The sequence below is a fragment of the Brassica napus genome, chromosome C1, assembly GCF_020379485.1.
Source record: "Brassica napus cultivar Da-Ae chromosome C1, Da-Ae, whole genome shotgun sequence".
Taxonomy (NCBI): domain Eukaryota; kingdom Viridiplantae; phylum Streptophyta; class Magnoliopsida; order Brassicales; family Brassicaceae; genus Brassica; species Brassica napus.
In genome coordinates, this window is record NC_063444.1 from 15549590 (window position 1) to 15575136 (window position 25547).

Consider the following 25547-nt stretch of genomic DNA (forward strand, 5'->3'; position numbering starts at 1 on the left):
GCTATAGATTGTGACAAAAGAATCGGATTCAAGCACCAATCCCAGAAGAACTAATGTTCATTCTTGAGGATATGTCTAACAATCGAATCATATACTTCCATTAAACATGTATATGAGAATATCAGAATACTATAAAGTCTTTTTATATCTGCATCTGGTTCCATTTTCTCTTTTTGAGCAAGTTTTATCTTTACGATGCATGCGATCATTATTGTAGTTGCAGAGAATTTCTGAATACAAAGAATTTGAATTTGTGGACTGGACTTAGGTATGGGGCCATGAATCTGATTTCTCAAGGGCCTACTTCTTTACACATTGAATTACAACAGCAATGCTAAATCTGTTGTTGCTGTTTCTAGTAACATTACTACTAGCTCTCGTTACTTCTTATCCAACGTAAGTTCTGTTTGAATTCGTTTGAGACTTGAAGTAACAGAAGTCTAAACAGATTGATGCATCATGCATATAAGAAATATTAATCGAAGAATGATCAATGGTTTCTTCATATTTGATCATATAGATGGTAAGGTCTGAGGTCTCCAGTGTGCCAGTGAGGCATGCGTCTGACGACTCAGCCAAATATGGATTAAACGAGGCATCCATGTAGATGCGAGCTAGAGAATGTAGCAGTGGGTGAGGATAAAACGGTTTTAAAGGCCAAAATGAGTTACCAGGATGAGAATATAAACGTAGATGATGTTATAACATACATCAATATCAATTTATGTAGAAGATACCGTGGAGATACAAGTAGAGAGCAAGTTGTCATGAGGAAATCCTACTTGTGATGGGGGTAATAAAACAATTGTATATCATCTACTCAAGTAGTCTATATTCTCACCATTCATCATAAACATCTAGCTTTGCTGCTGTTGTGGTTATTGTTTGTCTGAGCTACCAAAACTGCTAATGCATCTCATTGCCAAATCCAAAATTACTGTCTTTATCTTCCTCGAGAAGGTTTCTTGGAGGGAGTGAGTTTCCTGAACCCAGCGTGTAATAGCATAACTACAAAGAGACACAGAGAAAGCATTACTGACTGGCCATATATATGAGTAGCTAAATCGAACTTTGACCCATGAGTTAGCTTAGTTACCTGAATAACTGACCGCAAGAGCAGAGAAAAGTGCCATTTGGACATTCAAAAACGTCAGAAGAACCGCAGTCGCTACAAGTAGGAGGAAGCAAAGAAACGAGATTAGCTTCGTTCTACTACTCTATCTAAAAACAATTTCTTCATGATTTCTAAACGTTCTTCCTAATCCTATTGAATCCAACTCTCAAAACATCATAGACCGTTAAGCAGCTCACCGAGTAACACCAAGCTCTAGTGATTAAGCTAAGCAAGCAAGTCGAAGGAATGATTTGATCCAAAAAGATCCCAAAAACCTATAGAAAGTCTCTCTATGAACACATATCAAAACGTTCTCAGCATTCTGAGATTCAAGTTGCAGAGCTACGAAATGCAGGACACAAACCGTTCCTTAAAAACTCACCGCACTGTCCAATACCAATCACGAGCTTCCGAGCAGAAGGGTGACGATCAAACTCCCATCTGTCACTGCAGTACTTGAACAGCTCCCAAAGTGCCAAACTTGCTAACAACCCCACCAATGCAAGTGGCATCTGATACCTACAAAACCACCAAGAGAGACAAATAAACATCAAGACTTCAAACTCCACAAAGTTCGTAACTTTTTACAAAGATTCAGACTTTAAACAAAAGAGATAAAGGAACCCATACAATGCGCAAGCGAAGAAGACGATGAACAACGTAGCGTAATTCCTAGCGAATCTCTTGATATTCTCATGAACCCTCATCCTTGCCTGCTGAGAAGACGCCGGGAACGAGTAGGAGTCGCACGCCCCGAAGAAGCCGGTGGTCCACGGAGGCGTATCGCCTGAGAAGTCATCGGCGGAGAGCTTGGAGAAGGGGTTGATAGTCAGAAGAGATGAGACGGTGACGAGACGAGACAATAGAGAGGCGAAGAAGCCGCCGGTGATGGAGGAGACGACGTCGTCGGAGGCAGAAGAAGGTGCGGCGGCAGCTGAGGAGGATGAGGAGGAGGCGGGGGCGGGTGCTGCAGCTGCGGCGGAGGTGCGGTGATCGAGGAGGTCGAGGTAGCCGGAGTCACGGAGCCAAGATTCGAAAGCAGGATCGGGAACGCTTAGAGAGAGAGGGTTGGGAGAGAAGGCCATTGATGTTTGTTGTGGTCGTCGTCACGATTATCTTGTTCCGTCGTCTCCTCGGTGTTCACAAAACATTTATTTTGTCTTTTACATATATTAGTCCATAACTTCTTCGGAATTGCTAAAGTAGTGCTCTTTGATAAAATCTTGTTAATTAACTCCTAAATTTTTTGTTTTATATTATAAATGATTTGCTTCTCTAAAATATACATATTTGTGAATACATGTATATTGTTTAAAACGTTTTATTTCATTAGTTACAAGTATTTTATGTGATATTTTTAACGTTTAAAACGATTTTGTGCACTCCAAAAGCAATATTAAAATTTTAAATTTTAAAAATTTAAATAGTGAAACATCAAATATAAAATTTCACTGTTCAAATATTTTACATTTTAAATTTCATATATTGTATTTATATTTCTTCTAGATAATTTTATTAACTTTTTTATTTTATTATTCTAGTCATCAAAAATTTAACAGAAGCAAATGTTCGATTCCAAAAAAAAAAAACTCGTAATTTATAAAAAGTAAAGTTCATATATCATTTCGAAATGTATAAATTGATCAAAGATTCAAAATGAATAAATATGTAATATTATTTTTATATGCAAGTTTTACTATAATATAATTTTTTAATTAAATTTTATTATTGTTTTAATTGTAAATTTTATAGTTAACTTATTATAGCTGAACCGTAAAACCAACCAAGAAACACATTCTTCTCAAGCAAACTAGTAATGTGGCCGGCCTGGCCTGGCCTGACTATAAGGCACAACACAACAAGTAATGTGCTTTGGCGACAGGTTTAAACAAGTTTTGAGGCCACATAGTCTGATTGGAACTATGGTGGAAAGGATCAAAATCATAATCAAACTCTCATGAATTTACAAGAGGTGGGCACAACACAATGTACATAATATTGACAATATAAAAGTGATGATGAACATACGAATTATAATGTGAGAAACACTTGCAAACAACACATGGATTTTAATATTTGGAAATGAAAAATCAAAGAATCACAAGAGGCGCCTCATCGGTTTTGGCAGGTGCAGTCTCTTGTTTTGGTGGCTCAGTCTCAGAAGGAACTTTCTCATCTGACTTCACAGCTTCTGGAGTTGGCTCGGCCTCGGTTGCCTCTGAGGAGTCCTCTTTTGTCTCACCTTCCGTTTTTGCCTCATCACTAGACTCTTCTGTCTTCTCCTGCGAATCAAACATATCATAAACAATAGTCTCAAGAACTTGGACTGATTCTTCAAGCTATGATTATACCAAAAAAAAAGTCTCAAAGAAGAAATCAAATCATATCTAACAGAGAAAATAAATGATCAAATGGGATTCACAAAACCTGAACTAATGTGGTATCTGTTTCATTCTTGGAATCAACAACAACATTGTCGGTGGGGACAAGGCTTTCGACGATGTGAGATTCCTTAGGTTTGCTCCCACAGGCTCCCATGGTTTATTTGATTGAAAGGAATAGTTTGAAAAACAAATTACAATGTGAAGAACCGTGGAGCAAAAAAAACAAAAAAAAATGACTAGATGAGAGGAGAAAAGAGAACTACTCGAGACAATAAGAGATGCCAAACTAATTTCTTGCTTTATATAATTGGAGGCTGAGCAAATGGAGAGGCCTGTGAAGAGATAAATATAGGAGATGGTATATGGACTAAAGCTATTTCAGGTAAAGACAGTCATGACATCTTCAAATCTCTGTCACGGTCGATTTACCCAGAGGACAACCATTTTTCTCCACTGTTCTTCTATGTTCGGTTAAGGGACAACGGTTTCTTTTCCCGCTGGAAATTTCCAAACTTAACAAAGGAATGAGTCACAGATAACCAGACTTTCATAGAGTAAGTGGTAAGACCAAATCATGTGGGAAAACACTTGGATGTTAAGATATGTTTCCTATTTGCCAAATGGCATAATATGATATTGAAGCCCTTCAAACGGGGAAGACGATAGTGTCTCATATTTGAAAACTGGAAAAGATGGATTTTCTGTTCTCTCAGGCACACACATAGAAATCTCTCATTCTTTGTTTGGCTGGCTACTATGGCTCCTTAGTGCGACTCTGAAGAGAAAATACTGGTCCACCGGTGTGACCTGGTTTCTCTGTTTCGAATGTTGTTGAGCCTGATTGGTTTTTGGAGCCTTCTGATATCTCTTTCTCACCTATGTCTTCCCAGTCACCTTCCACTGCTGATGTTTCTTGGTGTTCGCTCTTTGGACCTTGGTTGACAAGGCTTTTGTACATTGTTAAAGCTTGAGCAATCATGCTTGCAGGATTTGAAGCTGTACTTGGAAGCAACATTGTCGTACCCTAAACCCAAAAATAAAAAAAGCACTCAACACTAGATAAGCCAAGTAATGCCAAAATATTTTATATGAGATTTGTTTGTTTACCTCCTTGGCAATGTTACTGAAGGCTTGAATGTATTGCTCTGCAACTCTCAAACTCGCAGCCTGCAAATTGAACAGCGATGAAGTATAAGATCACATCTGAACGGCTAAAAATACAAGCTTAAACCCAAGAACACGGAAACCTATGTCTGGAGTGAATAATAAAAAAACTATGAAGAATTAAGTAACCAAGCTAGGTTCCTTAAAGCTCACCTCTACTCCCCCAGTTTCTTTGAGAGACTGAGATAACATGGCAAGGCCTCTAGCAGTTGCTTCTGCTCTAGCGAGTATTGCTTCAGCCTCACCTGAAGAACATTATCAAAGGATAATATAAGAGTAAGCATGAGCCGTGGAGAAAACAGTTCCTCTGGGCACCAAGTAGCCATCAGTATATATTGAAAGAATAAGAAAATGGAACTAAGAATTCTTCTAATGAACCCAACTAACAGTTGACATCACAAGTTACTCTAATGTATACTAACCTTGTGCTCGATTCACTTGGTCCATCTTTGCAGCTTCAGATGCCAAGATTACAGAACTTTTCTTACCATCAGCAATATTGATATGGGCTTGCCTTTCTCCTGTTATATATAGCAAAACAAAGGATTAAAAGATGTTAAGCAGGCTTCTTGTCTTTCAAATGCAAAATGGAAAACCCAAAAAGAAGAAGAAAATTTTAGCCAAGAATAGTTACGGCATTATGAGCTGAAGCAATCACTGTTCAATCTCAGAATATGACTTATGAAGTACAGGTCAAAGCAGTCTTACCTTCAGACTCAAGAATCTGGGCTCTCTTTTTACGTTCAGCTTCGGCTTGCATCTCCATAGCAACCCTCACTCCATGAGGGGGCATAATATCCCCTGGAGATACACGAATTAGAAATAAGCAGAAAAGGATATGTAGATAATCATCAACAAAGAAAAAACAGAGAAGAACTCACTTATCTCATAACGAAGACACTGAAGACCCCAGTCTCTTGCAGCAACATTGATGGCTTCCTGCAAGAAAGTAAAACCGTCTCAAAAATTCCATCACATTTTGTTCTTCTTCAATGTGTATATTTCCTCTAAGCTCTCATAGTTATTTGGAAAAGAGAGAGGCAACACAACTTGGGATATTGAACATAAACAACATGAGTAAAGCAAGCCCTTAGCTGAAATCTAAAATCTTTCTATCTAACTAAGTAGAATCCAAAACTCATTGCCATAGTTACAGCTAAAAATCCCAAGGAAGGCTGCAATGTTGTATTGAGATTAAAAACAAGAAGAAATTTAATCAAGCTAACAGAAGTATTGTGAGTTAAAGGAAGGGAACGAACCACAATCTTCTCGTTGAGAGTATCTCTTTCCTCAAAGGTCTTATCAAGCGTGATCTTACCAAGCTCACTACGCATGGTGGTCTGAGCCAGCTGCACAACAGCATAGATAGGACTCTCAACGCCATAAGAAGCTAACTTAGGATCCACTATCTGCAAAAACACAGCAAAAATAATGTAATCAAAACTAAAAAAAAAAAGAAGTGGTAGAAGATGACCTTGACATAGAGAACGCCGTCGATGTGTATGCTGACATTGTCTTTAGTAATGGCAGTCTGATTAGGAATGGGGATCGCTTCTTCCTTGAGGGAATGAACATAAGCAATGCGATCGACAAAGGGAATCAGGAAGTGAATCCCCGACGGCAACGTCTTGGCGAATTTCCCGAATCGCTCAATCACAAATGCTTTCTTCTCCGGTACAATCCGGACCCCCCAGTTCACCGGCGGAGTTAACTGAAAGCTACAATGACATCCACCGAACATATATATAAATCAATCCTAATGTTCCCAACTCAAATCTCAATTCGGAATCGTTCGAATGTAGACAAAAGCGTAGACAGAATATTCCTAAGCTGCAAAAAACCTGTTGGAAGGATAGCCGGCGGAGGTGAACTGGCGGACGGTTGATACGGCGGAGGAAGATTGCCGGAGGTATCCAACGGATCTCATGGCGGTGGCGGAACTTTTACGGACGAGGTGATTCATCATCATCATCGTGGATATCAATCAGAGAATGAAGAAACTAGGGAAAAACCCTTTCGAAGCAAAACCTCGTGTCTTCTCGTCACTCTCTTCGTGGACCAAAGAAGGCGTCGTCACGCAGTATTCGTGGAGAGGAGCAAATGTGAATGGGTTTCGTGACTAGTTTGGTATCTGTTGCTACTGGCCCAATCAGAAAACCCATTGGGTATGTATAGCTATTAGCGTATTAAATCCATTTGTAGTTTTGCATTTTTCTTACTGTTTGATATTATAGTTTTCTTTAGGCCTACGACTTTTTATCCGAGATCCAGATTCGATCTGAGATTTGATCCGGATCCGGATAGTAAAATGTTGGATCCATCAAAGCCGTATCCGGATCCGGATATCTTAATTTTTTAGTCCGGATATCTGGACGTAAGTTTTATTAATAACTATTTCAAAAATAGTAATATCTATATATAAAAATTAATTTTATTTAATATATTTTCGTTTTTATAATAATATATATAATTTTATGTAAATTTTGTAATATTACATAGTAATAATTAAAAACATTATATATATTTTTATTTTTTAATTATTTTAATATTTTATATATATTAATATTATTTTTTATTTATTTCAAGGATCCAAATCCGGATCCGGATATCCGCCGGATATTACAATTTTTAGAAGGATATCCGACACCTGGATATCCGAGAACCTCGGATCCGGATAAGAATAGTAAAATTATAGATCCGCCGGATAAGAATTCGAATCCGGATCCGGATACCTTAAAATTGTCCGGATATCCGATCCGTCCCGGGCCTAGTTTTCTTATGTTTAAAGAAATATAAATTTCATTGATTCTGCCTTGTGTGCATTGTGCGATAGTCTAATACTGACAGAATAGTTGTTTATATGTAGAATTTGCATAAATATTATTCAAGTGTCAATTTTGTAAAATTGCATTTTTTTCTTTTAGGTTCTCAAGAACATATGTTACCTCAGGGCTCCGTCTCTTTGTTCTTAGTATATACTTACTCCTCTGTTCATAAAAGATAATTGTTTCAAAATAAATTTTCTTCTTTTTTAAATGTATGTTTAAATTTTTTATGCAATTTGTTTAGTCAATAATGGTGAACTGTAAATTTCAGAAATTTTATTTATAGCTTTTGAAATACTATTAGTTCTATAATTTTGGAAAACTGATAAATATTTAAAATAATACATTACGTAACAAAATTTATTAAAAGTTTTATGTGTGTAAAAACACATAAACATATATATTTTCCTAAAAGATGGAGTATTTTCTTTGTTGTTAATGACCTTTTCTCTGAGTTGCCATAGTAGCCTTACAATGTGGTGCGGACTGCGGAGTTATACCAAATTTCAAGAACCATCAAATTAGTGAACGTATTAAACTAAGAGAAAAACAATCAAACAGTAGTATTTCCACTACAAGAAAACGTTTCCATAACAACAAAGATTTACAACGAAAATATTTCCTCGTAAATTTACATGGTGTTTACAACACAGTTACGAGGAGACCAAATTTCGTCGTAAACACCATGTAAATTTACGAGGAAATATTTTCATCGTAAAGTCCATGTAGGTTTACGACGAAAGTACGTGGAATGGGAAATACGTCGTAATCGTTACATCGACATTACAACGAAACATGTTACCGTTATATTTAGGTGAAAACATGTATTCAATGTGCTTTAATTTACCTCATTTCGTCGTAAAGTCGTTGTAAATATTATGTTAAAACCATGTAAAATCCATGTAAAACATTCCTTGTAAAATCGTTGTTATATTTCAACTACCCAACTCGAAAATTTCTCTATATATATCATTTCCCACAACTCTCTTCCTCACAACATACAAACGGAAAAAAAAAGTCTGGAAAAAAAAAATTCAAAAAAAAATCTAAGAAAAAAATGGCCGGTGGCGGTAGTATTTACGAGTTACGGAGTTGGATGTATTTGCACAAAGATTCCGACGGGAGGGTGACGAACGCATTTCTGAGCGGGCTAGAGACATTCATGCACCAGGCGGGCTGTACAACGATCACGCAGGAAAGCGGTAAGATGTTCTGCCCCTGTCGGAAATGCAAGAATTCAAAATTTGCACGTAGTGAAACTGTATGGAAGCATATAGTAAACATAGGATTTACACCACAGTACTACATTTGGTATCAACATGGAGAGGGTTATAGGGGAAATGAAGCTAGTACTAATAATAATAATTTTGAGGATGCTCATCATAGTGAAGAACCGAATCATTTGCATAATTAATATAATTATCATCAAGAAGAGCAGATGGTAGATCATGATAGGGTTCAAGATATGATTAGTGATGCATTTTTAGAAACAACTACAACAATAGCTGATGGAACTGGAAATGTAGAAGAACCTAATTTGGATGCAAAAAGGTTTTATGAAATGCTAGATGCTGCAAATCAACCAATCTACACTGGTTGTAGAGAAGGTCTCTCTAAATTGTCTCTAGCAGCTAGGATGATGAATATTAAAACGGATCATAATTTACCCGAGAATTGCATGGATGCATGGGCGGAGTTGTTTAAAGAGTATTTGCCAGAAGACAACGTGTCTGCTGAATCTTATTATGAGATTCAGAAATTGGTTTATAGTCTTCGGTTGCCTTCGGAGATGATTGATGTTTGCATCGACAACTGCATGATCTACTGGAAAGAAGATGACAAGTTAAAAGAGTGTCGATTCTGCAAAAAACCACGATTCAAACCGCAAGGCCGTGGGAGGAATAGAGTACCGTACCAAAGGATGTGGTACCTACCAATTACAGATAGATTGAAAAGATTATATCAATCTGAGAGGACTGCTGCGTCGATGAGGTGGCATGCGGAACATGTCCAGAGAGATGGTGAGGTTACACATCTATTAGACGCAAGAGCATGGAAAAATTTCAACAAGGTACACGCAGATTTTGCTACAAATATTCGGAATGTCTATCTTGGGTTATGCACCGATGGATTTAGTCCATTTGGAATGTCTGGTAGACAATATTCTTTGTGGCCAGTCATTCTTACGCCGTACAATTTACCGCCGGATATGTGCATGGAACAAGAATTTCTATTTTTGACCATATTAATCCCTAGGCCGAAGCATCCAAAACGGTCTCTTGATGTTTTTCTTCAACCGTTTATAAAAGAGCTAAAGTAATTGTGGTCAGAAGGGGTAAGGACGTACGATTGTTCCTTGAAAAATAATTTTACGATGCGAGCAGTTATGCTGTGGACGATAAGTGATTTCCCTGCTTATGGGATGTTGTCTGGCTGGACAACACATGGAAGATTATCTTGTCCATATTGTCTTGGATCGACGGATGCTTTTCAACTGAAGAATGGTAGGAAGAGTTGTTGGTTTGATTGTCATCGTCGCTTTCTTCCACTTGCCCATCCGTACAGAAGAAATAAGATATTGTTTCGACTGAAAAAAATTGTCAGAGATAGTCCTCTTCCATATCTCACCGGCCAGCAGATCGAAGCAGACATTGATTATTACGGAGTGCATGAAACAATAAAGGTTGGAGAAAATTGGCATGTTCCTGGAAATATGTCTGATGGGTATGGTGTCTCTCACAATTGGCATAAGAAGAGTATATTTTGGAAGCTACCCTATTGGAAGGATCTTCTCTTACGCCACAATCTGGATGTCATGCATATTGAGAAAAACTTTTTTGAGAACATCATGAATACATTACTTAACGTCCTTGGGAAGACAAAATATAACAAAAAGTCAAGGATGGACTTACCTGATATTTGCTCAAGAAGTGAGTTACATATCAAGAGCAATGGAAATGTTCCTGTTCCCATCTTCCGGTTGTCATCAGAAGCCAAAACAACCTTGTTTGACTGGGTTGCATCAGAAGTTATGTTTCCTGATGGTTATGTTTCAAATCTTTCAAGATGTGTTGAACGAGGTCAAAAGTTCTCCGGAATGAAGAGTCATGATTGTCATGTGTTTATGCAACGACTACTTCCATTTTCTTTTGCCGAGCTCCTTCTAGCAAATGTCCATGAAGCACTTGCAGGTAATTATAATTTTATAATATATATACATATGTTATGAAATGTTATTAATTTGATTACTTTTGCAATATACAACCATCAGAGCATTTTTCAGAGATCTTAGCACACGTACATTGAAGGAAGAAGTCATCGAACAACTTCATCAGAACATTCCGATCATATTGTGCAACCTGGAGAAGATATTTCCTCCTTTATTTTTTGACGTCATGGAGCATCTAGTTGTCCACCTACCGTATGAAGCATTGCTTCGTGGACCTGTTCACAACGGATGGATGTATCCGTATGAGCGACAGATGAAACATTTGAAGGGGAAAGCAAGAAATCTTGCAAAGGTGGAAGGTTCAATAGTTGCGGGGAGTTTGACAGCCGAAACATCTAACTTCACATCATACTACTTTGCTCCAACTGTTCGTACGAGAAAAAGAGTTCCTAGAAGATATGATGATGGTGGAGTACCGACATCATATCCAATTGATGGTGTTCCTGACCATTTTCTCCGAAATTGGACGGTTTGGTGGTAAAACGAAAGAAGTATGGTGGTCATGTGAAGAGGATAAACATAGTGCCCACACTTATATTCTGCTCAACTGCGAGGATGTAATGACCCGTTACTTTGAAAGGTAAATATTTTTGTGAATGTAAATTATATGAATTGAAGTTAATTATGTATGACTTGATTATTTGTTTAATTTGCAGCATGTTTGTATCTCAAGTTGAAGAAGTAATACCATGAATATCTGCAACTGATGTGGACACACGTAAAGATAAGCACTTTGTCAAGTGGTTAATATCACAGGTACATAATATATCTCATACATTGATTAATTAAGTAAGTGTTTTGATACTTCAATATTAATTAAGAATATCTGCTTTTTGCAGGTTGATTATGACGATCCTTATTATCCCGTATGGTTTCACGAATTGGTTCAAGGTCCAGTTGCAAAGGTCACCACATCACCTATGTATTTCACACGAGGATTTACCTTTCACACATACGAGTATGGGAGACATTGGGCAACGAGTAACTACGGAATATGTGTGAAAGGTGAAACAAACTTTTACGGGATCTTGCAGGAGATTATTGATGTGGAATTTTCGGGGTTATCGAAGCTAAAATGCGTCCTCTTGAAATGTGAATGGTTCGATCCTGTTGTGAACCGAGGGATTCGGTATAACAAATTTGGTGTTGTGGATGTCAATTTTGGGAGAAGATACAACAATTTTGAGCCTTTCATTTTAGCTTCACAAGCCGAGCAAGTTAGCTTCCTTCCTTATCCTCGGCTTCAAACTTCCAGGATAAACTGGTTAGCTGCTATCAAAATTAAACCTCGTGGACGCATTGTCGCTGGAGAAGAACCGCCCTTGCAAGAAGAAGACGCTATCAATGAAGTTGAGGTACCAGAACAACCAACTGATGAAATCCTTTTGATCGACCCGCAAAACTTTCAATATGAAGATATTCCCGAGGATGCGACAAATGAAGCACGTGAAGACGAGTTCGAGAGAAGCGACGATGATGATTGTAATGATAGTGATGAGAACGAAAACGATTTAGAGTGATGTAATATATGTAACAAATATTGTATTTCTCTCTTGTAACGTATGTTTAAAGAAATATTGTTTTTTTACCATCTTAATGTATGTGTAACAAATGTTGTTTTATATAATATGTATTTCTTTAGTTTTTAAAAATTTATTTGGAGTTTTAGGGTTTTAGAGTATAAGTTGGAGAAAGAGCAAGAAGTAGTAGAGAAGAAGATATGATGTTAGATGATATGTGACTTTGGGGTTTAGAGATTTCATTCTTGGTGTTTAGGGTTAAGCGTTGTAAAATCGTTGTAAAAATAACACGGGCATTGTAACTTCGTCGTAAATGGTTAAATCGATTCCACGTAATTTCATCGTAAATGGAAAAAGACGGACCTGGTAACTTCGTCGTAAACAGAAAAGCCTGGAAAATCGATTCGACGTAATTTCGTCGTAAATGGAAAAAGTGGGTCCTGGTAACTTCATCGTAAATGGAAAATCCTGGTAAATCGATTCGACGTAATTTCGTCGTAAATAGAAAAACGCGGGCCTGGTAACTTCGTCGTAAATGGAAAAACGCGGGCCTGGTAACTTCGTCGTAATATTATGTCGCGTTTACGACGAAACATTTTTTATATATTGAGACGCCGAGAGCGAGGATTCCTCGTTCATTCCTCCAAAACTCCTTTGCTCTCCCTCTAAGGTACACTCCCTTTCCTCTTCTATTTTTTTAAAGTTAGTTTAGGTGATTAATTAGTTAGGTAATTAGTTTAGGTGATTAGTTAGGTAATTAGTTTAGGTGATTAGTTAGGTGACGGAATACTATAGTTTAGGTGATTAGTTAGGTAACAGAATAATTTTTTAACTATGTCGTAATTGATTAAATTTATTTTAAGTTTTTTTTAGATGGCTCATAGGAGGAAACCAGCAGCACCTACTTATGCCCAGTTGTTTGGTGATGGTTCCGGTACATCTTCTTCCGGTCGATCGTCTTCCGATGCTGTTCCAGACTCTCAGACTTCTTAGAGAGTTTCTTCGACTCCTCCTCTTCCACCGCAGATGCCTCCACCTCCTCCTCCAGCGGCTGCACCTCAGCCTGTCCCAGAAGGTGCAGTTCATCCGGATTTGCGTGTGCCTTCATATGCTCCATTCGCGAGATATACGGTGGAGGATTTGCTTGCCCAACCTGGACGGGAGGGTTTGGATGTTCTAGACCCCGATAGACCCCGAGGAACTTATTGGTAAGTTATTAATTTTTATTACAGTAAAATTTAAATTATTTTTATTTTCTAACGGTTAAATTATTTTTTTCAGGTTTGGGGCTAACAACCGTGTTAGCCGGAGCATTTCAGCGACGATTAAGGGTTACTACGACGAGGTATATCCTAACTGGATCAAGACACGAAATCACGTTAAGATCACTTGGTTTAAATGTTTTGCGGTAAGATTTTTAAATTTAATTAAATTTTCACTTTTAAATATATATATATATATATATATATATATATATATTTTAATATTTATTATTAATTGTAATTTTTTCAAAATTTTTGTGTTTCAGGTAAAGTGGCATTGGTCTTTGGAATCACTGAGAGGGTGAAGGCAGAATTCATTGCAAAGGCAAAGATCCGGCTCTGCAACACAGTCTCCGATTGGAAGGACAAGTGGGAGATCTACGGGTATGAGGGAAAGCCCACTGAGCTCACGAAGGAGGTGTGGGATGGCCTTATCGCCTATTGGGAGCACCCCTCTTCGATCAAAAAGGCCAATTCGTGCTCGGCTTCTTGAAGGACGAAGGATAAAGATGGTCATTTGCCTATGCTTCACATAATCAGACAAAAACCTCATGCGAGAATCCGTCTAGAAGCTGTAAGTTTTGTTTTAAATATATATTTTAAAATATTCAATTAATATAATTTTTAATATTTAATTTAATTTGTTTTTTGTAGTTCGAGAAGACGGGAGTCTTACCTTCTCTGTCTGAGCTATTCAAGATGACTCACGCCACATCCGACGGAGTTTTTGTGGATCCTGCATCTGAGAAACTCTTCCAAGCAGTGGCTGCTCGGATTGAAGAACGGGAGACGCAACTAACCCAGGAGTCTCCCGATGGATTACCCGTCACATTGTCCACCGAAGACGCCGACAGAATCTTCGAAGAGGTACAACTTAAAATTTTTATTTACATTATTTTTAATATTTTAACATAATTAACTATATTAATATATGTTTTAATTTTATAGGTGGCTCCTAAAAAAAAGGGGCGGATAGTCGGTATAGGCTCTGTTAACGAAGTTGCAAAGGCAACTTCGTCATACACTTCGAGACGGGATGAAGAGACTTCTCAGATGAAAGCTCGAATGGATAGCCAGCAGGTTCGTTTAGACTCTCTTGAGGATTTGCTAGACGTGATGGCCGTGAGAAACCCGGTTATGCAGAGAATGTTGAGTGAGAGACGAGGCGCTCTTGGGTTGCCAGTACGAGATCCCCAAGAGTCCGATCCAACCCGTCAACAGCCGAGCAACCCCACCGACTATTTCGAGGATATGTAGTTTTTTTCTATATTTATGTTTGTATTATGAATTTAAATATTATTGTATAACTTTTAAATGCTTTTTAAAAAATATGTTTTTCATTTTCATATTTCGCTTTAAAATTTAAATTATTTTAAATTCCGAATATTAAATAAATTCAAATTTATTGTATATATTAATAATAAGAATCGATGTAAACTTCACGTAAAAGTTTATGAGTGATTAACGTCGAAAGATTTACGAGGGTTTTACATCGAAATGTTTACGTGTTCTTTACAACGAAAGTATTTACGTCTGCTTTACATCGAAACAGTTACGTAGAGTTTACCACGAAAACTTACGTGTCGTTTACTACGAAGCCTTGCCATGCGCTTTACGAGGAATTTATTTCGTCGTAAACGTAACAAGTCGTTTACGACGAAATCTCCGTTACGACGGACATTTTACAACGAAATGTATTTCGAGGTTAATTCGTCGTAAACGTATTTCTAGGTTAATTCGTCATAAAACCCCGTTTACGACGAATTTACAACGAATATTACCCTCGTAAAAAATATGTTTTCTCGTAGTGTTCTAGTTCTAAAAAAAATTCTCAATCAATGTTCTTGATTATCTAAAACACTTATTCGTGTGTTTATAGGAGTTATGTTATCTATGTTGGAAAGCTAATTTAATTAAGCCCTTTCTCAGAAAAAGAAAAAAAAAGAAGCTAATTTAATTTCAGAATGCATGGAAAAGGTGAAGTTTATAATGGATTTCACATGGTGAGGCTTCTGTCCGAGTCATCAAGATCGGCGCCATTCGACTTTAAGATACCGACGTGAAGAGAAAAAAAAGGAAGGCAATAGTTAAAGTTTGGTAATGACAAACCTGTTTTGCTAGTAACGTGAATCAGTTCATAATAGTTCACATATTCTTCCATTACTCAAACACGTTTAATTCTGACAAAAACTCTAGAAAATTAATGACCAAAAAGTAAACATTTTGGTAATATATTTAATTAAATCAATTCTTTTGAATCTTTTCACATCTATCTTATTAAAACATAAACATTGGATTACGCCTAACCTTTATTTTGTAAATTTTTAAATTAAATACACATTTCTATTTTATAGTTAAACCTACATTGAATCATTAATATTCTTTTCTTTATACTACTATTCATATTTCCAAACAATATATTCATTTTCTTATATTACTATCCATATTTCCAAACAACAATACAATTAATCTTGTGTCCAAAAGATATAAAATATTAGATCTCATCTTTTTAATAATTTCTAATAATTTTCTTTCAAATTATTTAGATAAATTAAATAATTTAAAAATTCAAATAATTTATAAAAAAACGAAAATATAACTTATTTTTACAATTTTAAATATTACAAAAACATTTCAATCAATAATAAATCAATTAAACTAACAGATTATTTTATTTATATTTTCTAAATAATAGTTATATCATTTATTTAAGTAACATAATAATTGAATAATAGCCATTACATAACATATATATAAAAACGTTATACATTTTACAATAAATATAATACCAAAAATAATTATTAAAATTTTCAAAATATATGTTATCTAAAAAAAAATGCTTAACACTAATTGTTAAAAAAAAATTAAACCGATTATAATACAAACCAAATTATTACAAGAAATTACGTAAAACAATTATAATAAAATTAATTAAGTTATATAAAAGGAGTAATATGATCAAGACATATTTATAGTTCTTAATTATTTTATATCTATCATTTTCTCTATCAATTATTTTTAGAAACATCATAATTTCATAAAATTGTAAAACAATGAACTTAAAATTTTGGAGTAAAAAGTTACAAATTATGAAACTATAATAATTTAAATAAAATTGGATTACATATCGGTCATCCGTCAATTCATTCGGTTAGTCTCGGGTTTTAATGATTTATTGAAATATGAATAATTTTAAAAACCTAGATCAAATCATCAGATCTCCAAATTAACCGGTTTGACCGCGAGTTCAGGTCAAATTTAAAAGTATTGATTACAATGCAAAAATATTTTAAATACATAAAATTCTTACAAATCAACAAATATTTGTTAAGTTGTTAATGAAAATTTTCATCATAAAATATTCCGGATCAAAATCTAGTATACTATTATACCAGAAATCTATATTTAAAAAAGACATTTGTCATATACTATAAATCCAAATAACATTTGTATCAAAAAGATCTTCTGGGTCAAGCATCTCTTCTTAAATGCTAGGGTTAAATGCAATATTCATAACGAGTGTATTAGTACTAAAAAGACTTATGATAAAATTCTCCGGTGTAGTTTGAAGTCTTGTAGTTGTAACCAGTTGATGATTTACATCTTTATAACTCTGATTAATGTTTAAGTATTTGTTGCTTTTGATCTCAACCTAATCTGATTACTGCTGCCGCAAGTCAAGAAGATATTGGAATCTTTTTTTCTCTGTAAAACACTTATCAGATTCAAAAAGCAAAGATTTTTCAATATTTGAGACAAAAAAAATAACAAAATAAAGAGATTTTCGACGTTGTACGTAAAAAGCTCATAATGGGCTCAGAGCTGTAATGGGCCCAAATCTCCAATCTCGAAGGTTGCGGGGATGTCTACAACAACCGCCGTCATATCTGAAGTTAGATTGCCAAAATTTAACTCTTGAGTTACCGCCGCAGGTTCAACCGGACTGTAGAGCCTAGAGATTAGGGAACTCGGCTCGTTAGTTTGGAACAGACGTACTCTAGTTCTGCAAATAGGACAAGTAGCGTGCGACTCAAGCCACGGGTAGATGCAACGGGCGTGAAACCAATGTTTACGACACATTCGACACCGTCCTTTGCGTTCCTAGAGTTGAAATCTACGACGAGGATTGATCGGAGGAGGACAGAGGGATTAACACCAGCCAACTCCTTGATGTTGATAATGACATGGTCATCGCTGGTACGGTACCAGTGGTACCAATACCATGATCTTGATGATCATTCTCGTCGTTATCATCAACAACAAAATAACGTGAACTCAATTGAAATCAAAAAGTAGAGAGAGGAGAGAGAGAATCTCTCTCGAATCTCTCCCCCAACAACACCACTTCTACTCGGCGGAACCCTAATTTTCTGGCTTGGTGGCCGGCGGCGCCTCTGTCGTTCGGTCGCCCCCTTGCTCTGCTCTTGTCTTCACTTCTTCCATGTCTGCTAGGCGTTCTCCCAGTCCCTCTTTGCTAAGCACTTGTGGATTTGCGTCGGGTTACGGCCGGATCCGGCGTATCTAATCGGACGTCGTGTGTGTACTCGCCGTCTCTGCAGTGTCGGCGAGGCTATGGACGACCATTTGGCCTCAGGAAGCGTCGATCCAGTGGTAGATCTGGTGTTAGGTTAGACTGGATCTGGGTCAGTTTCAGTCGCGGAGGTTCGCCGGAGCTGCAGTGTGTCGCTGTCGTTGCCTCTCTTGCTTGTACGTTCACCTCTTGTCTCCATCTCTCCCTCCTTCGTTCGCTCGGTTAGAACTTCTCCTTCTCAATCCTCTTCAGATTTGAGATGAAAAGGCGACATGAGGCTGTCGTTGGGGACTTCTATTTGGTCTCTTTCCCGTAGCATCAACCATGGCGGTTATTACTATCGCCTGTTGATCGGAGTTGATTCACCTTCGACTCCCCTGTTCTTCTCTGTTCCAGAAGGAGACTCACCGTAGTTGTACTCTGCCTCCGCCTTGTTCTGATGCCGGAAATCTTTTGAGTCTTCTGCCTGTGGGAAGGGACCGGTGTCGAGTGCCTTAAACCGCTGCTTGCTTCCCCTTGCGTTGCGTACTCCGTTCGTTAACTGCTGGCATCTATTCTCGGTTGAGGGTTCCCAGGTAACAGCTATGTCGATCTCTGGAGGTGCTTCGGCGTCTGGAGTGGACCCCTTTGGGCGATAGCCGGACCGGGTCTTGGTCAACGCCGCTTCGCCTGCTTGTCCTTTCGGGTCGCCTTCGAGACAATCTTCCGGGCCTAGGATTGTTCTCCGGTCGATTGCCTCCAATGATTATTGCGCTTGCTCAGGCTAGGGATGCAAGACTCCGCCTTTGGTCTACTGGAACTGTAATTGATGCTTTAGGAATTAGTTAGTCAAGCTTTAATCAATCCTTGCAGGGTAAATTAAACCTTCATTGTCTGTGGTGTCTTTTTTTTATCTTTTTTGGGGGGCTTGCATAGACCCATGCTTTCATTAGCTTCCTTAGATCCAAGGGTTTTGATCACTCAAAGCCAATTGCATCTCTTTGTATCATTATTCTCGTAATGAAATTCACATACTTATCAAAAAAAAAAACAACAACAAAATAACGTTCATACAACAGTCCAAGGAACCCAATCAAAACTAGAACGATACCAATCAAGAAATCTTTGTGATCACCACGAAGAGAAGCGTCATACAGTTGAGCGGATCCAAGCATAAATATATAGAAAACATACACAAGGTATTTTAATGTGGCTCATCTTCGAATCCCACAAAGCAATAGATGTGTTTTCTTTACAAACTGGCCTTGATTACCAGAGCATTAACAATAGCAGCAGTATGCTATAGAAGCATAATGCTTCATAAGCTGTATGTTTTTGCTAAATTGTTTAATAGGATGATTGGTAGAGCAATATGAGTATGTTATTTAAAATTATTATAAAAATTAGTATATAATACATATAATATATTTATTTATCTAATATAGTATGCTATTTTTAATGAATATATATATTAACATATAAAATTAAAAAGATATATAATTAATTTATTTTATTTAATAATTTAAAAATTATGTTTATATCCAAAAATATTATTTTAAAATAAATTTTATAATTAAAATATCAATTTTTAAATATAATTTTTCACATTTAAAATAAATTAAATTATATAAATTAATATTATTTTCTGGATATAAAAAATTTTTTTATTGTAAATTAATTTTAAAAATCAAAATTTTATTTTCTGGATATAAAAATAATTTAATGATATTATTAAATAAAATAAATGAATTAATTTTATATTTTTCTTAATTTTATAAATTATAAATGCAAATGCTACTTCTAAAAACTTCATATGGGAGCATTAGACAGAGAGCATTTGGAGAACATTAGCATTTAGCAAATGCTTCTCTAAATGTTTTTCTAACAATTGTTGATTGGATAATGTAGATCATAATGCTAATGTTAATGCTCTACCAATTAAGACCAGATTAGCGGAAGGGGAAAGGATAATAAAATTTAATTGAGAAGTACTAGTGATTTTGATTAGTTATCATGAACATACAGACATGTATTTATAGGTTCCTACCGTTATTCTTAAAAGGAAAACTCACTAAACTTGAATCAACTAATTAAAAAGGTAAAAGTAAGTAGTTTCCTTATTTGAAATCGTTAACCAAACCATAACCATAAAGACGGATTTCGGTTTGACTGGCATTAAGAAAACGTGACTTTAACTTCCTAAACTTGTGAAAACATGACTTTAGATATGTCTATTTTGTTTTGACATCTATCTATGTGTCTAAATTTAAAACAAGCTTTTATATATAGATATATATATAGCCAGCGTCAGTGTGTTATGAATGCTTATACAGGCCAAATAGCATATATGACTGAACCAGACATTCGACCGTCACTCTCATAAGATTTGGCGTAAACTATAAGGATTTTTTTTTTTGTAGATACTGGAACATGATTTAATTATGGCTCTAACCTTAAGCTACAAGAACTAGGTGAAGATTTATAATATGTATCAGTTCCCAAAGTACTACAAGATAGTAAGTACATGTATGTGTCATAAAGGTGGGTTTGGTTGAAGTTCGTGTTGTGATGACTGTGAACTTATTAAGCTTGGAAAATATGTAATATATTTATTGGGAAGTTGACATTAAAGATAAATGATATTACTTGAAGAGAAAAAGAAAAAAGATTATTCTTTAGAGAAAAAAGAAAGTTGTTTAATTGTCTTTGGAAGAACTTGGGAAGCAAATTCTGATTATATATAACAGGAAGACGTGCTTGTACGAAGAAAATGTTGTCTCTGCAAGAAAAAAGAGAGATATTTGTTTGTGTGCTTGTGTGATGTTTTTGGTGTCATTGTTCTGTGTAAGGTGCTGTTGGCGTAGTTGTTGACGTACTTCCTATTGAAGTTAGCTTGAAAGACAATTACGAAATAAGTTATTTCTTTTTTCTAGTTAGATTGTGATCTAAAGAGATAAGGATCATAATATGTTTTACAATTAGGAATATGATTTGTTTTGTGGTTATATAAGCAATGTCATGTGTAGACATATGCTATGAGTTGTGTGAGTGATTTTGATATTGTGATTGAGAACTTGATTGAATAAGAGAAGGACTTCTTATTGATATTGCTTGTGATATTCTATATTTGGTATCAGAGCCACAAGCACACATAAGAAACTTGAAAATCATATTCAACAAACAATGAGCGACGTCAAAGAAGAGGTCACGATGCATAAGGAAACCAGACCCGCCTCCATCAAATTCCCGATGCTAACATCATCCAATTACACCGTCTGGTCTATGAGGATGAAGATTGTGCTCAAGGTCAGTGATGTATGGGAGACAATCGACCCAGGATCCAAAGATGAGAAGAAAAACAATATGGCTATTGCACTTTTGTTTTAATCCATACCTGAAGCTCTAGTCCTACAAGTTGGCGACATAGAAACATCAAAAGCGGTTTCGGATGCGATAAAGGCAAAACATATTGGAGCTGAAAGAGTCAAGGAAGCTAGGTTACAAACCATAATGGCAGAATTTGATAGACTCAAGATGAAAGACGAAGATTCAATTGACACTTTTGTTGGTAAACTCTCCGAGATCTCATCAAAATCTGCATCGCTAGGTGAGATAATTGAAGAACCTAAGCTGGTGAAAAAATTCCTAAAAAGCTTGCCAAGGAAGAAATACATTCATATTGTTGCCTCCCTTGAACAAGTCTTGGACCTTAACACAACTAGCTTCGAAGACATAGTTGGACGATTGAAAGCTTATGAAGAGAGGGTCACTGAAGAAGAAGAAGATGACTCTCATGATGACCACAGAAAACTTATGTATGCTGATACGAATTAAGAAAGCTATGGAGGAGGTTACAATCGAGGTCGAGGCAGAGGCGGTCGCTCAAATTGGCGAGGGCGAGGACGTGGCCGCAACAGATCATCGTTTCAAAGTCAAAGGGAAGCGTATAGACAACGACTAAGTAGAGATGCTTCTCATATTACATGCTTTAAGTGTGATAAACTTGGACATTACGCCTCTGATTGTCCGGATAAAACACTTAAGCTCCAAGAAACAGTCGAGAAGAAGGATGAAGATACTCAAGAAGCTGATGAATTGATGGTTCACGAAGTAGTCTACCTCAACGAGAATAAGGTTAACCCTACTGTATTTGAAGCTGACCTAGATACAGAGGATGTGTGGTATCTCGACAATGGAGCAAGTAACCACATGTGTGGGAATCGAACATTCTTCTCGGACATCGATGAAACCATTACCGGTAAGGTCAGATTCGGGGATGACTCACGGATCAATATAAAGGGCAAAGGTTCGATCCGTTTCGTCTTTGAAGGAGGAGAGAAGAAGGTCTTGAGTAATGTGTATTACATATCGGGATTAAGAAGCAATATTGTAAGCTTGGGGTAAGCTACTGAAGTAGGATGCGAAGTTCGTATGAAAGACAACACACTAACGTTGTTTGATCAAAACGGAGGAGTAATGATTCGTACAACAAGGACCAGAAACCGGCTTTACAAGGTACGTTTGTCGGTAGATCGTATGTAGGCCTGGGCGTTCGGGTACCCGTTGGCATTCGGGTCGTGTTTTTCGGGTTTTCGGATTTTCGGGTTTACGCTTCTAGGTCCTATACTAAAATTTTATTAGTACGGGTCGGGTTCGGATAATAACACTTCGGGTTCGGTTCAAAATTGTATTGCATCATAAAACCCATAAAGTAATCATATATCGTACGGATTCGGGTTATATCGGTTCGGTTCGGATATAACCAAAGTAAAAAACAAAATTTTTGAAGTAAAACATAAAGACAAACATCTAAATTAAATAAAAATTAATCTATCACATATGAAATTGATAAAATAACAATAAAATGTTAAATCAAGCATGAAAACAAACATCATTTGTAAACAATATGTATTGCCTTATAGAGAGTAGACTTTTTATTTCAATGAGCAAATTATAAAATACTTGTTTATAACTAATTGTGTGCTTAAAGCATTTATTAGAATTTTAATATTTATTATTATATATAATATTACCACAAATATTGAATTTAATAATTGGAATACTTATATATATTTCAAAATATTTATATTGACTATTAATTTCAGATTTTTTGGGTTACCCGTTCGGGTTCGGTTAATAACACTTCGGGTTCAGATATTTTTTGTACCACCCTACAAGACCCGTTCGGGTATTTTTACGTTTCGGGTCGGATAACGGGTCGGGTTTTTCGGTTCGAGTTCGGTTCGGATTTCGGGTTCTGGATTTTATTCCCAGGCCTAATCGTATGCATTGTTTGAAGATAGAATCTGCAACCGAGTCATCTCTGTGGCATGCTCGCCTTGGTCACGTAAATATGACCACACTAAAGCTAGTGGTGAACAAGAGACTTGTTACCGGGATACCTAATGTGGAGATGCAGAAAGAAACTTGTGTATCGTACCTACTTGGTAAGCAAGCTAGGAAACCCTTCCCGCAAGCAACATCCTTTAGGGCCTCTAGTCCACTTGAGTTGATTCATGGAGACCTTTGCGGCCCAATCTCCCCACCAACACCGGCCGAAAGAAGATACATATTTGTACTCATAGATGATTACACTAAATATATGTGGACAATACTTCTAAAGAACAAGAGTGAGGCGCTTGAAAAATTTAAAAGGTTCAAATTGCTTGCCGAACAAGAAACACAAAGCAAGATTAAGATGTTTCGAACTGACAGAGGTGGAGAATTTATGTCCCATGAGTTTCAAATCAACTGTGACAAGAATGGCATTCAACGACACTTAACAGCGCCATACTCGCCTCAACAGAACGGTGTGGTAGAACGACGTAACCGGACGCTTTTGGAGATGACGAGAAGTGTGCTGAAACATATGCATGTGCCCAATACACTGTGGGGTGAGGCCGTGAGGCACTCCACCTACCTGATCAATCATCTTGCAATACGGGCTTTGGATGAGAGAACTCCGTACGAGATGTTGCGATCAAGAAAGCCAAGTCTTGGGCACCTAAAAGTGTTCAGGTGTGTTTGTTATGCAAGAACCGAAGCACCGGGAAGAAAGAAGCTCGACGACAGAGCAAGAATCCTTGTCCACATGGGAACTGAACCAGGATCAAAGGCTTATCGACTCCTTAATCCATCAAACAATCGGATTGTAGTAAGCCGTGATGTCGTCTTTAGCGAAGAAAAGGAGTGGAGTTGGAATGAAATAGAGCAAACAGAGCATGCCAAGCCGGGAGAGTTCTCTGTCAAGTTGAGACAAATAAGCAATCCGTCTGGGGAGCAAGTGACTACTTCAGAAGATGATGATGTCATTGCCATAGATGATGAAGACCATGTCGAGCTCAAGGACGAAGAGGATGACTCTCAACCGTTAAGAAGATCACAACGTATAAGTACGAAACCTTCTTACCTTGATGATTACGTTTTACTGGCCGAGATTGAAAGTGAGCGACTATTGATGGTGATAAATGAGGAGCCATGGGACTATACTGAAGCCAAGAAGTTAAAAGTCTGGGTTGATGCTTGCAAAGACGAAATATTCTCTATAGAGAAGAATAACACATGGGATCTCGTTGAGCTACCATCCGGCGTAAAACGTATAGGTCTTAAATGGGTATTTAAGATAAAACGTAATGCCGATGGAAGTATCAACAAGTTTAAAGCTCGGTTAGTGGCCAAAGGATACGTCCAAAGGCATGGAATTGATTATGACGAGGTGTTTGCACCAGTGGCTAAAGTTGAAACAATTCATTTGATCATCGCCTTGGCTGCATCTCATGGGTGGGAGATTCATCACCTTGACGTTAAGACATCATTCCTACATGGAGAATTGAAAGAAGAAGTGTATGTAGTACAACCTGATGGCTTCGTCATTAAGGGTCAAAAAGCTAAAGTCTACAAACTTAAAAAGGCTCTTTATGGCCTGCGCCAAGCCTCGAGGGCCTGGAACGTAACTGAATCAGATCTTGCGTGAATTAAACTTTCACCGATGTTCAAAAGAGCCATCGTTGTACAGGAAGGAAGAACGTGACCAGCTCCTTATTGTGGCTGTGTATGTGGACGATCTACTTATTACGGGTTCATCACTTCAACTGATACAAGACTTCAAGACTGAGATGGCAACTAAGTTTGAGATGAGTGATCTTGGTAAGCTAACCTATTACTTGGGAATAGAAGTTCATCAAGGAGATGATGGCATTGTTCTGAAACAAGAAAGGTATGCACATAAAATTCTTGAAGAAACAGGAATGGGATCGTGCAATGCAACACATGTACCAATGGAGATGAATGCCAAGTTCTCAAAGTCGCCAGATGAAAGAAGCGTCGATGAAAGGGAATATCGTCGAAGCATTGGTTGCCTCAGATACCTACTTCATACTCGGCCTGACTTATCTTTCAGTGTTGGGGTACTGAGTAGGTATATGCAGGACCCGAAAGAGTCTCATGGCACAGCGTTGAAGATGATTCTGCGATACTTGCGTGGAACGTGTTCTCTTGGGCTCAGGTTCTCGCGTAGGAAGAACTTAAAACTCGAAGGTT

The 25547-nt window shown here is 37.0% G+C and overlaps 3 protein-coding genes across 4 annotated transcripts; all 3 read right to left on the minus strand.

The window, feature by feature from the left end:
- Positions 1-678: 678 nt before the first annotated feature.
- Positions 679-2267, minus strand: LOC106376114 (PRA1 family protein H). Of its 2 annotated transcripts, none has more exons than XR_007317916.1 (4): positions 1745-2267; positions 1312-1633; positions 1097-1168; positions 679-1008 (listed from the first exon to the last, which is right to left on the minus strand). XR_007317916.1 is itself a non-coding variant. In XM_013816155.3 (4 exons), exons 1-4 carry the CDS (start codon positions 2197-2199, stop codon positions 944-946), a joined length of 729 nt encoding a protein of 242 aa, XP_013671609.1. In that variant the 5' UTR covers positions 2200-2266; the 3' UTR covers positions 679-943. The 2 variants fall into 2 exon arrangements, 1 of the variants encoding a protein (XP_013671609.1); XM_013816155.3 differs by having other exon boundaries at positions 1497-1633; positions 1745-2266.
- A 937-nt stretch (positions 2268-3204) lies between these two features.
- LOC106375171 lies at positions 3205-3652 on the minus strand. The gene is made up of 2 exons (XM_022693964.1): positions 3542-3652; positions 3205-3453 (listed from the first exon to the last, which is right to left on the minus strand). Exons 1-2 carry the CDS (start codon positions 3650-3652, stop codon positions 3205-3207), a joined length of 360 nt encoding a protein of 119 aa, XP_022549685.1.
- Positions 3653-4023: 371 nt separating this feature from the next.
- Positions 4024-6762, minus strand: LOC106376115 (stomatin-like protein 2, mitochondrial). Its single transcript, XM_013816156.3, has 9 exons — positions 6504-6762; positions 6137-6380; positions 5922-6071; positions 5544-5601; positions 5371-5463; positions 5085-5183; positions 4816-4907; positions 4606-4665; positions 4024-4522 (listed from the first exon to the last, which is right to left on the minus strand). The coding sequence occupies exons 1-9, from the start codon at positions 6632-6634 to the stop codon at positions 4253-4255; spliced, it is 1197 nt and encodes a 398-aa protein (XP_013671610.1). The 5' UTR covers positions 6635-6762; the 3' UTR covers positions 4024-4252.
- Between the last annotated feature and the right edge of the window lie 18785 nt (positions 6763-25547).